Source organism: Malus domestica, chromosome 06 (assembly GCF_042453785.1).
Source record: "Malus domestica chromosome 06, GDT2T_hap1".
Classification (NCBI taxonomy): domain Eukaryota; kingdom Viridiplantae; phylum Streptophyta; class Magnoliopsida; order Rosales; family Rosaceae; genus Malus; species Malus domestica.
Window position 1 is genome coordinate 23,199,869 of NC_091666.1, and position 10,447 is coordinate 23,210,315.

Genomic DNA, 10,447 nt, shown 5'->3' on the forward strand with positions numbered 1-10,447 from the left:
TTCGGTTTGTCCTTCATGAGCTCTTACAGAAGTCTTTGCTCCATCATACACATCCTTTATAGGTTGGATATACGCTACTCATACTATTTTCTTCTCTAAAATCCTCCAAAGAATGTATCTTGGGACCCTATCATACGCTTTTTCCAAATCTATAAAGACCATGTGTAAATCTTTTTTTCTATCTTTATACCTTTCCATCAATCTTCGTAAGAGATAGATTGCCTTTATGGTTGAGCGCCCTGGCATGAACCCTAATTGGTTGTCTGAAACTCGTGTCTCTTGCCTCAATCTATGCTCAATGACTTTCTCCCAGAGCTTCATTGTATGACTCATTAGCTTAATACACCTATAGTTCATGCAATTTTGTACGTTGCCCTTATTCTTATAGATAGGCACCAAAGTGCTCTTTCGCCACTCATTTGGCATCTTCTTCGTTTTCAAAATCCTATTGAAAAAGTCTGTGAACCATGTTATACCCGTCTCTCCCAAGACTTTCCACACTTTAATCGGTATATCATCTGGGCCCACTGCTTTTCTATGCTTCTTCTTTTTCAAAGCTACAATCGTTTCTCCCAAGCTTCCAATTCCTAAAATTCAGTATTCTAGGCTAACTTATAGAAACCCGACGATTCTAAGGATCTATTTCCTGATCAAATCAATAGAATTACGAAGTATGAGGTGTAATCCAGACCAACTCAATAGAATCTATAGGATGTAGAGTTCCAGACCAACTCAACGAAACCTAATAGGAAGGGGATTCCAGGCCAACTCAATGGAATCCTATAAAATATAGGGTTCTAGACCAACCCAACGAAATTGAATAGGAAGTGGGATTCCAGACCAACTTAATGGAATCTAAAGGAATATAGGGTTTCAGACCAGCTCAACGGAATCGAATCGGGTGTGGAATTCTAGACTAACTAATGGGATCCAATGAAATACAATGTTCCGGACCAACATAACAGAACCAAACAGGATTCTAGGAATCTCTTTCTAGACCAATTCAATAGAACCAAATAGGAATCAGATTCCAGACCAACTCAATGGAATCCAAATGATAATAGTTTGATGTCACATCTCCCTATAACATTGGGTTATTAGTCTTCTAATAGCCTTATTGTTTCACAATCACTTTAAATATGTAGATCAAAACACATTTCATAAAATAGATCGATGACTGAATGTAAAAGCAGCACTTTAGTATAAAACATATTTTATAAATCCATGTCATATCCACTAAGTATATTTGCATGAGAATTTCATGGTTAATAATCATATCACATATATTAAAGTCACTCACCTGGAGTCTGCGACATAGCACCCTATCCCAAGGATAGAGGTGCTCATATACGACTAGAGCCTATAATAAATCACAAGTCTCGTCTCACAATTCTAGTGATAAAACACTTGATTTTAGATTGTACAAGCCAATTATAGATTGTACAAGCCGATTACAAAGTGATTCATGTTAAGGTCCATAAACCTAAGTAGTCTAATTTGGAAGATCCACTCAATGAATTTATGATCCGTTAATTTCTAAGGGCAACACATTACTCCCACCACAACATATTACAATTCCATAACGATCTACAGGTTGGATCTTTGCCTACTACAAAGGTTAAGTGGCAGTCAATTATGAAATTAAGTTTAAATAGTCAAATCTGGTCAAATGGATATCAAAAATAGACTCAGGGCATCGAAAATAACTTACAAGACAATTACGTCCTCAAGCCACGCATCAGTACCTTGCTAGAATTCAATCAATACCAAAATCGACCAAATAATACCAAAATGAAGCTCGTGAAGATTATAGTAATTTTTATACCTTCGATATTATTTGGTTGTGGATGGATGGCAATGAAAATGAAAAATCATCGTAAAATGCTTGGTTGGCCGGAAAATTCGCACCTTGCCGCACTGTCGTTACTGCACTAACTAATGATCGAGGCCTATGGATCTCCTTCTGTGTCATAGGCTGTTAACTAATGGTGGTGGTTGGCATTGGGGTGAACGTAAACACAAGATTGCCGACTAGGAACTCGAAAAACCATCGAGCTCGACTTGCTAGAAAAGATTGCAAAACGGGGTGATGTCTAGGTGGGTTTTGTTTGTGGGGTTGAGAGGAGTCGAATGTGATGGTCACAACGGTTTTTATCGTTGTAGCACGCTGGAAAGGTCGCCTAAAATTTTTCCCATAAATGCGTTGAAGATGTGGGTCAAGGAAGATATCGGGTCAGCTCGCGGGTTAAAATTTCCCAAAATGGTAAGGTGATCTAGCTTTACTAGAGCCTTCTATATATTGAAATTGAAATGTGTGCTATTGCTTGCTTATTTATCTTTTGTTTCAAATCTTTTTTGCAAATCGAGCTCTATTCGAAAATACTAAGAGTGATCCCGAAAGGTCTACGAATTTTTAGTGACTCACTACGAAAAAATAAAACTTTCTAACTAACTAAAAATCTAAAATTAATGAAATAAAAAAAAATCATGAAATTTAAAAAAATATGGAAACTAATAGTAATATTCGGAGACGAGATTTCACACATATGATGGTGCTAAAAGCTTTCGTTAAAAAGTCATTCCAAATTAAGATGACATAGTGGATTTGTGTGGCAAAAAAAAGAACCCTAGGTGAGGGTGCTGAAACAGGTTTAGAAGCCTTTGAGGTTATGACTGCTCCAATGAGCTTGATCATATTGATTTGGTTGGTGATACGCAAGGTTTAGAAGATAATGAAATTATTAATGAGATTTCACCTAATTCAGCCAATGGTCAAAAGACTCAAAACAAAAGAAAACAAGTTATGTTGATGTGTCTTGTACAAAGAGAAAATCAGCCACCCATAAAGATGTGATTGCAGAATCACTTGCTAAGATGGCTTCGTCTTTTCAAAGCTATATGTGCAGAAAGAAGTGTGGTCTAACAAAGGTATGTGAAAGTAAATGTGATACCAGATTTCAATGAAGAATAACAAATCAAAGCATGTGTTTTGTTGATTGAAAATAACAAGCAATTTCTCATGTTGAAGACACTCTCAATTGAGAAGAAAAATAATATGGTATTATTGCTTACTTCACGATGCGCATAAAATCGGTTTCATTACATTTCTCATTTTAGTGTTTTTCAGTAAAACATTAGTTAGAATAAAAGCCTTACATGTCATGAAAGTTTGTTGACATTTACAAGTGTGCTTTATTGGGATTTTCCTACCTCAATCAACTCTATAATATTATTGTAAACTTATTTTTCGTAAAATATTTTTAAGAAGTTAATCGTTAGAAATTATAGTGTGTGTTTCTTTATGCACTAAGCATTGGCATTTGGGAGCCCTAGTTTATTTATTTATGTTCTTCTGGCTGTATCATTGATGTAGTACTAATTGAGGATTGCACTAATCTATAGTCGGGCTTTCACTCCCCTGTTGCTTTTTTGTACCGTATTCTTTTACATTGAAATATATAATCTCTATTTCTGGTATAGTTTTAGATGAATGTTAAATGGTTAAATAGGTTGCAACATTGTAGAAAAGGTGAACTGGATATTTTTTATTTTATCCAAAAAAGAATTGACATTAAAACGAAAACTGCAAATACAACCGTTTCCAATACAATCAAAGTTAAAAGCAAGAAAGAGCACTAGTAGGTAAGTAGTGATCCCAAACACGTGGAGATTCCAGCAAAGGACCAATGTGGACCAAAGCATCTGTGACAAAGTTAGCCTCAAGGTAATATGGTTCCACTCGACCTGCCTGAAGGAGCAAGCAATACCACAGGCATCCTCGATTAAGGTATTGACCTTCCAGGGGACCTCCCAACTTCCTTTCACTGCTTCGATAACAATTTTTGGTGTCTCTTTCCACAAGCACCCTCTGGAAACCCTTGGACCGAGCAAACTTGAGGCCTTCTTTTAAGCCCATAGCTTCATCGAAAGTAACAGTGGCCCTGTCAAGGTTTAAAACACCCGCTTCCACAACATGAGCGTCACAATTTCTAAGAATAAAAGCTGCAACCACCTTTGTCCTTAGACACCGATCTATCAAAATTCAGCTTGACCATATGACCAGTTTAACGTTTTTCTTTTTTAAGTTTGTGTTCTTGTATTAAATACAAATTCTAGGAATTATCCAAAAATGTACCTTGTAATTTCCCTCATTATGTAATTTCTCTGTATCCAACATTCAAACAATGAAATTAATTAATGAGTTTTAATTACTGTAAATTGTAATTCCTGTCATTTGGAATTCTTTGAAAATTAAGTAATTCCTGTCATTAATGAGTTTTATTACGTGAGATAAAAAGACAAATAGATTGTTTAGAAAACTCATAAAAATGGCCTTACAAAATAATTTTTGACGAAAAACACTTTATAAACTTTTTTAATAACAAAGACAAAATTCAATATTTTAGTAAGTGCAAGATTAATCATGTAAAAGAAAAAATGATCCTATTCATAACAAAAACACTTAAAACCCACCTTAAGAGCATCTCCAAGAGAGATGTGAAATTTTAAACATAAAATTTAAATTTGAAGGCTTATGTGGCAGTTTGATATTTTTTACAATTTTGTTTTCCAACCGATATGCAAATTAAAATATTATTTATTACATTATTTACTTTTCATAATTCTAATAAATATTTTTATAACAAAAAAATTAATAAAATGATAAAAAAAACATTAATATCCATTAAAAATATATTTGAAGTTGTTGTCAACCACCTTTGCTATCAATTTTGACAGCAATCACCTTTGTTGTCAATCCGCATCATGACACATAAGAATTGATATTTAAGTTGGAAAACACTAATGTTGTCTTTGTTTACTATTATTGCTGATGTAAAATTTTTAACATCTCATTTGAAGATACTTTAATAGTTTTTTTTTGTCATTGGTGGGCGTGTAGCCTCATGAGGGGGAAAAAATATTTATTGTACCGAAATTCGGTCTAGTAGCCCAAATGTCATATACAATTAGTTGGAAATTCATAATCCATTTTTGAAGTTTCTAACCATTATATTATTACATTTGGTATATTTAACTGTATTTCTAGCATATTGGAAAGTCTCTCCATGAGTGGGCTGCACGCTGGGTTTGGTTTGGTGGTTTGCATGTCTAGGTTTTGTTTTATTTTGTGGGCTTTTTTTGTGGGTTTTTTGTGCTTATCTATATTTGCATATATAAAGGAAGCACCTAAAAATTAATTTTGAAATTGCACCTCAAGAATTTTAAAATTTACAAAAGAAGTTAAAATAATTCAATAAATATTAATTTTGAATGAATTTTAAAATTTAAAACCCTTTGAATGAATTTAAAATTTTAAAATTTAGAAAAAATAATAATAAAACCCCACGTTATTGGATGGTTTATGTTTAACTTCTAATTTATTTAAAAAAATAATAATAAAAAATATATTAATAGAAAAACTTGAATTTCTTAATTTATTTTGTAAAAAATTTAATTTAACATGCAAAGGCCAATTGTCACATGTGTACATGTGTGGCAATAGGGTAGTAATTAATAAAAATTCATCGAATATTTGTGGTTAAAATTTTGTTTTGTCATGGACTTTTCATTAAAACTTCTGAAATTATTTTCTATAAAAAAAAGGATGGTACATTGTTTTTTACAATATGATTGCTCATTATATACGATAGAGTAATGCTAGGGAGATCAAATTTAGAGTAATGTTAGGGAGACCAAATTTGTTAAACCAAATTTGCAAACTAAATGATGTGGTTGTAGATGATTGAATATTAATTAAGCGTTGATTAACATGTTTATTTTTTTATTGGTGACACATTATTTAGTTTAAAAAATGTGGTCTCCCTAGCATTACTCTATACGATAACAAAGCTTGGCAAACGCCTATTATTTATGTCTACATCCCCATGAAAGTAATATACCTATGTCTATATCAAAACGTAAAATAAAACATCTATTTATAGCATATAAAACAAATAATTAAAAAAAAACAAAAAGGAAACAGTGGTTGAGAACAAATTTCAAGCCCGTATTCCATACTGTACGTCTAGCATTCAATTCCCGACACGTGTGAAATAGTGGTCAAAAGGAGGCTGAAATGCCTTCTTCTCTTCCACTAGAAGGGTGGACCGCTGTAGTGAAACCACCAGCTAGTCCCATTTTAGTGGTCAAGGAAAGTTGAAATGCCTATGTGAGTCTTCTTTCCCTCTGAAAGAATAGACTGCCATAATGAAACCACTAGCTAGTCTCAAATTTTTAAAGGAAAAAAATAGCACGTTAAATCAAAATGTAAAAAACTACGCAATCTAACATATCGAGCTTATTAAGAAAATTTGTTTTATAGTCATCGGGTTTAAATCTGAAAAAAAATAAAATAAATAAGTTATATGCATTGAAGGTATATAAAATGAATTTCAGGGAGGAAACCCAAAGTTTTTTAATAGACGGAATAGAATATGCTAATGCTGGTTTGGTTGGCAAGCCAAAGTTTGAACAAAACTTCAGATTCCACATTTGGATTTTTATGAACCCCAACGGCCCAATAATGTAGCAGCAAGGTTAGCTGGATTGATACAACCAAGAAACATGATAATAAATCAAAATCACCCAAACAAGGAAACCACCACCATCCACACGCCATTCTCCACCAAACATCACATTCACATTCCTCTCTGAAGAAAAATATGTTAACCCTAACAGAAAAACCCAGAAGAAGCCCCAAAAACGAACAACTAAACAGCTGCGCCAGCTCCTTCGCCGACTATGAAGACTGCATCGTTGGCTTCATGGACGACCTTCAACTTGTCCACTGCGGCCACGACAAGAAGTGTTTGGGGTGCGGGGAAGAGCTAGCCCACCTGACACTAAGGGGTGTGCTGAGGGGTTCAGTGGGTGTGATCGGAGAGAGTAGGCTGGCGATGACTGAGAAGGTGGTGTTGTTGGGAGGTAGGGTTTGTGCTGTGAAAAGGTTTAGGCAAGTGAGCTCCGGAAGGCGTGAGTTTGGGAAGAAAATCGAGCACTTGGCTAGGGTGAGTCAGAAGTGCGAGTATCTTGTGCCTGTCGCTGCATATTTGTATGCTAAGAGGATCAAGTTTGTTCTCTGCGATTATAAACCCATGGGAAGCCTCGCCGACTTGCTGGCCGGTAAGTCTACGTATTCACTTGGAAGTAATTCCCGACGAAGTAATTAATTAAAGGGATACTTTGGATACGGTCCCTAACTATCAATATTCTTTGATTGAAACCTTGTTAGTTTTTAGTTTTTGATTGAGGTCCCTGACATTAATGTAATAATGTAAGTTACTATATTTTTTAAATTAAAAATTAAAAATTGAAAATTGTAATTGTTTATATTAATGAGATTTTAAATAAAACCCATAATTTATGGGATTAAAAATAATAAAATATAAATTATACTCTCAATTATATTGTGTGTGTATACATATATGTATGGGTACATTAACCAAAATTAACAAAAAAAGTTATTGTACCAAAACATGGATACATTCTCAAATCAATGAAAAAGAATGTACCCATATAAGTTTAAACATGGATTAAAAAATTTGAATGGATTTTATATTAAAAAAGGGTACATTTTACATATAACAAATTGATATATATGAGAATGGGTACATTGATGATTAAAAAAATTGAAAAATTATATGAATGGGTACATTTAAGATTAAAAATTTAGAATCTTTATATATATATATATATAACTAATAGGTACAAACTTAATTTAATTTAATTTTTTATTATTTTGAAAATGTTTGAATTGAAAATTAATTAGAAGTTTAATAGAGGTGTGAGTATTAAACCCTAAATTAATTACTAATTTTTATATTAAAAAATTATATAATAAACATGTAAATTCATTATCACATTAATGCTAGGGACTTGAATCAAAATTTGAGAACTAATAAGGTCTTAGTCAATGAACAGTAAGAACTAGGGACCAGATACTAATTTTTCCTTAATTAAATGTTCCTATAACCTTAAAAAATCATTTCTGGTTACTAAACATATTAATACCCAAAACAATACTTTTAGACATTCTCTAAAGAAGATGTCAAATCCTAAGTAAAATGTCGTGTAATTAAATTTGAAAGTAAGAAAAAGCTTCAACTGATGTGGATTGACATATAAGTTTTCATATGTCAAATTTGACTTATGAGAAAATGTGATATCAAATAATTTTTAATTATTTTATTGTGTGGGTTCCATTAATGCATCAATTATAGATCCTGAAAATTTATTTTAATTGATTTATCAGTTGGAAAAAAAGAAAATTTGACATTGCTCAATCAAATTAACATTTGACATTTATCTTTTAACATATTTATTGGAGATGCTCTTAGTCATCAAGGAGCATCTTTAATTAATTTGAATGAGTCTAGCTAGCTAAATTCCATGTTGATTTGGTGACAGATTTGTGTGTGTTTTAAAACTACGTCGTCTTGGACTTTCTTCATATATTTGTAAAAATAAATCCTAAATATTGAAGGTAATAAAATAAGAATTTATTTCGCCGTTCCAAAGACCTTTCCACATAATCAGGTTCGTATTCTGAACTTTGGCACTAGAACTAAAAATTTCTAAGGAACGATTATGATACTGTGACTCTGATATATAATATACAATTATATGTCTCATTTTTGTGACACCGTGTGGCATTTGATTAATTTTGATTTGATCATTTATTAAGGTGCTAGGCAGCATGGCCACACAGCATTGGACTGGAACCAAAGGCTCACCATAATTGTTCAAATTGCACGAGGAATTGGATTCATCCACGAACAATACCCTCCATATGAGAAGAAGATGCAGATGAACGTGCACGGGAACATTAAGGTTTGCAATGTCATGGTGAATACCGACTTCTCAGCCTGCTTGTCTGGTTACGGATTCACCCAATTGGCAGAGCCAGTTGAAGTTCTCAACACAGGGCAGCTGATGAAGTCGCCCTGCCGGCAGCAAGAAAATACCACCTACTCTGATGAACTGAGTCAGAAGAGTGACATTTATAATTTTGGGGTTATACTGCTGGACATATTGGCAGGACCAAAGGGTTTGGAAATGACAAAGGGCGTAAAGGAAAAGAAGGCAAGCATGAAATTAGAAGGTGGTTTGGAGTTCTTTGAGTTTTATGTGAAGGAAGGCAAAGAGAGGAGGCAAGTGTCAAAGGTTTTGGAAATTGCTTTGGCATGTATAAGTACCAAACCAGACGCTAGGCCTTCAATAGAAGAGATTTGTTTTAATATCGTGGAGATATTGTAATTAGTTGTAGCGAGCTAATTTTAATGGTGTTACTTGTTAGTATTTTATATAGTCAGTTGCGTGTGTACAAGGGATCGATGCATAATTATATCCTTTGTTGAATTCTAGTTCAAATGGTTTGTTTGTATATTCATTCATAAGTTTCATTTACAAGTGAGGGCTCTTATAGAGAGACCGAACAAGGCTGAGAGCCAATGGACAAACAATAGCAACATGCCACTGAATGGACCACTAGTTAAACTAGCTAAACTTAATTTAAAGTTACAAGAAAGATAAAGCAAGACTAATCCTAGTTACAAGTTTATAGGTGAACATAAACCGTGAAACTAGGGAAAATGATGCACAGTGGCGGTTGCAACTCAACTTGTGAGTAGTTGGAGTTGTAGATGCAACTTGTATCCTATTCACTGAGTGACATCTTTCAACACTTCCCCTCAAGCTGGATCAAAGGGATTGATTGATATTCCAAGCTTGCACAGCAACCTTTGAAATTGAGTAGAATCTAGGGTTTTTGTGAAAATATCTGCAAGTTGGTCATGGCTTCGAGTGAAAACAATTTCGATCACTTTGGCTTGAATTTGGGAGCGAATATAGTGGCAGTCCACTTCATTGTGTTTCGTTCTTTTGTGAAACACAGAATTCGATGCGATGTGCATGACAACTTGGTTATCATAGTGCAAGTACATTGGTTGAGTGCTTGAGAAACCAAGGTTTGAAAGAAGACTTTTTAACCAAATCAGCTCACAAGCAGTGGATGCCATCGCACGATACTCAGCTTCGGCACTTGACCTAGCTATCACAGCTTGTTTCTTGCTCTTCCATGTAACAAGATTGCCTCCAACAAAGGTGCAAAACCCTGTGGTAGATTTGCAATCAAGGGCATCACCTACCCAGTCAGCATCAGTGTCGCCCCATAATGTGACTTGTACCATTTTTCTTCATGAGAATGCCTCTTCCCACTTAACCTTTGAGGTACTTGAGTAGTCTTTTGACAATTTCCTAGTGAAGTGATGTAAGAGAGTGCATGAATTGACTAATAAGACTCACTGCATAGGCAATGTCTGACCTTGTAATAGTAAGGTAAATGAGTTTCCCAACTAATCTTTGATAGGTTCTAAGATTAGTTAAAGGTTCCCCTTCAACATCCAACTTGAGCTTGCTAACTAAAGGAGTACAAGCAGGTTTAGAGTCC

At 34.0% G+C, this 10,447-nt stretch overlaps 1 protein-coding gene across 1 annotated transcript; it reads left to right on the forward strand.

Moving 5' to 3' along the window:
• Nucleotides 1-6,576: 6,576 nt before the first annotated feature.
• LOC103411080 (probable inactive receptor kinase At5g58300) lies at nucleotides 6,577-9,369 on the forward strand. Its single transcript, XM_029104272.2, has 2 exons — nucleotides 6,577-7,122; nucleotides 8,684-9,369. The coding sequence occupies exons 1-2, from the start codon at nucleotides 6,663-6,665 to the stop codon at nucleotides 9,253-9,255; spliced, it is 1,032 nt and encodes a 343-aa protein (XP_028960105.2). The 5' UTR covers nucleotides 6,577-6,662; the 3' UTR covers nucleotides 9,256-9,369.
• The last annotated feature ends 1,078 nt before the right edge of the window (nucleotides 9,370-10,447 follow it).

Coding starts and splice junctions, on each gene's coding strand:
- LOC103411080 (XM_029104272.2), top strand. CDS start 6,663: ATGTTAACCCTAACAGAAAAACCCAGAAGAAGCCCCAAAAACGAACAA. Junction 7,123..8,683: donor CCTCGCCGACTTGCTGGCCG/GTAAGTCTACGT, acceptor TCATTTATTAAG/GTGCTAGGCAGCATGGCCAC.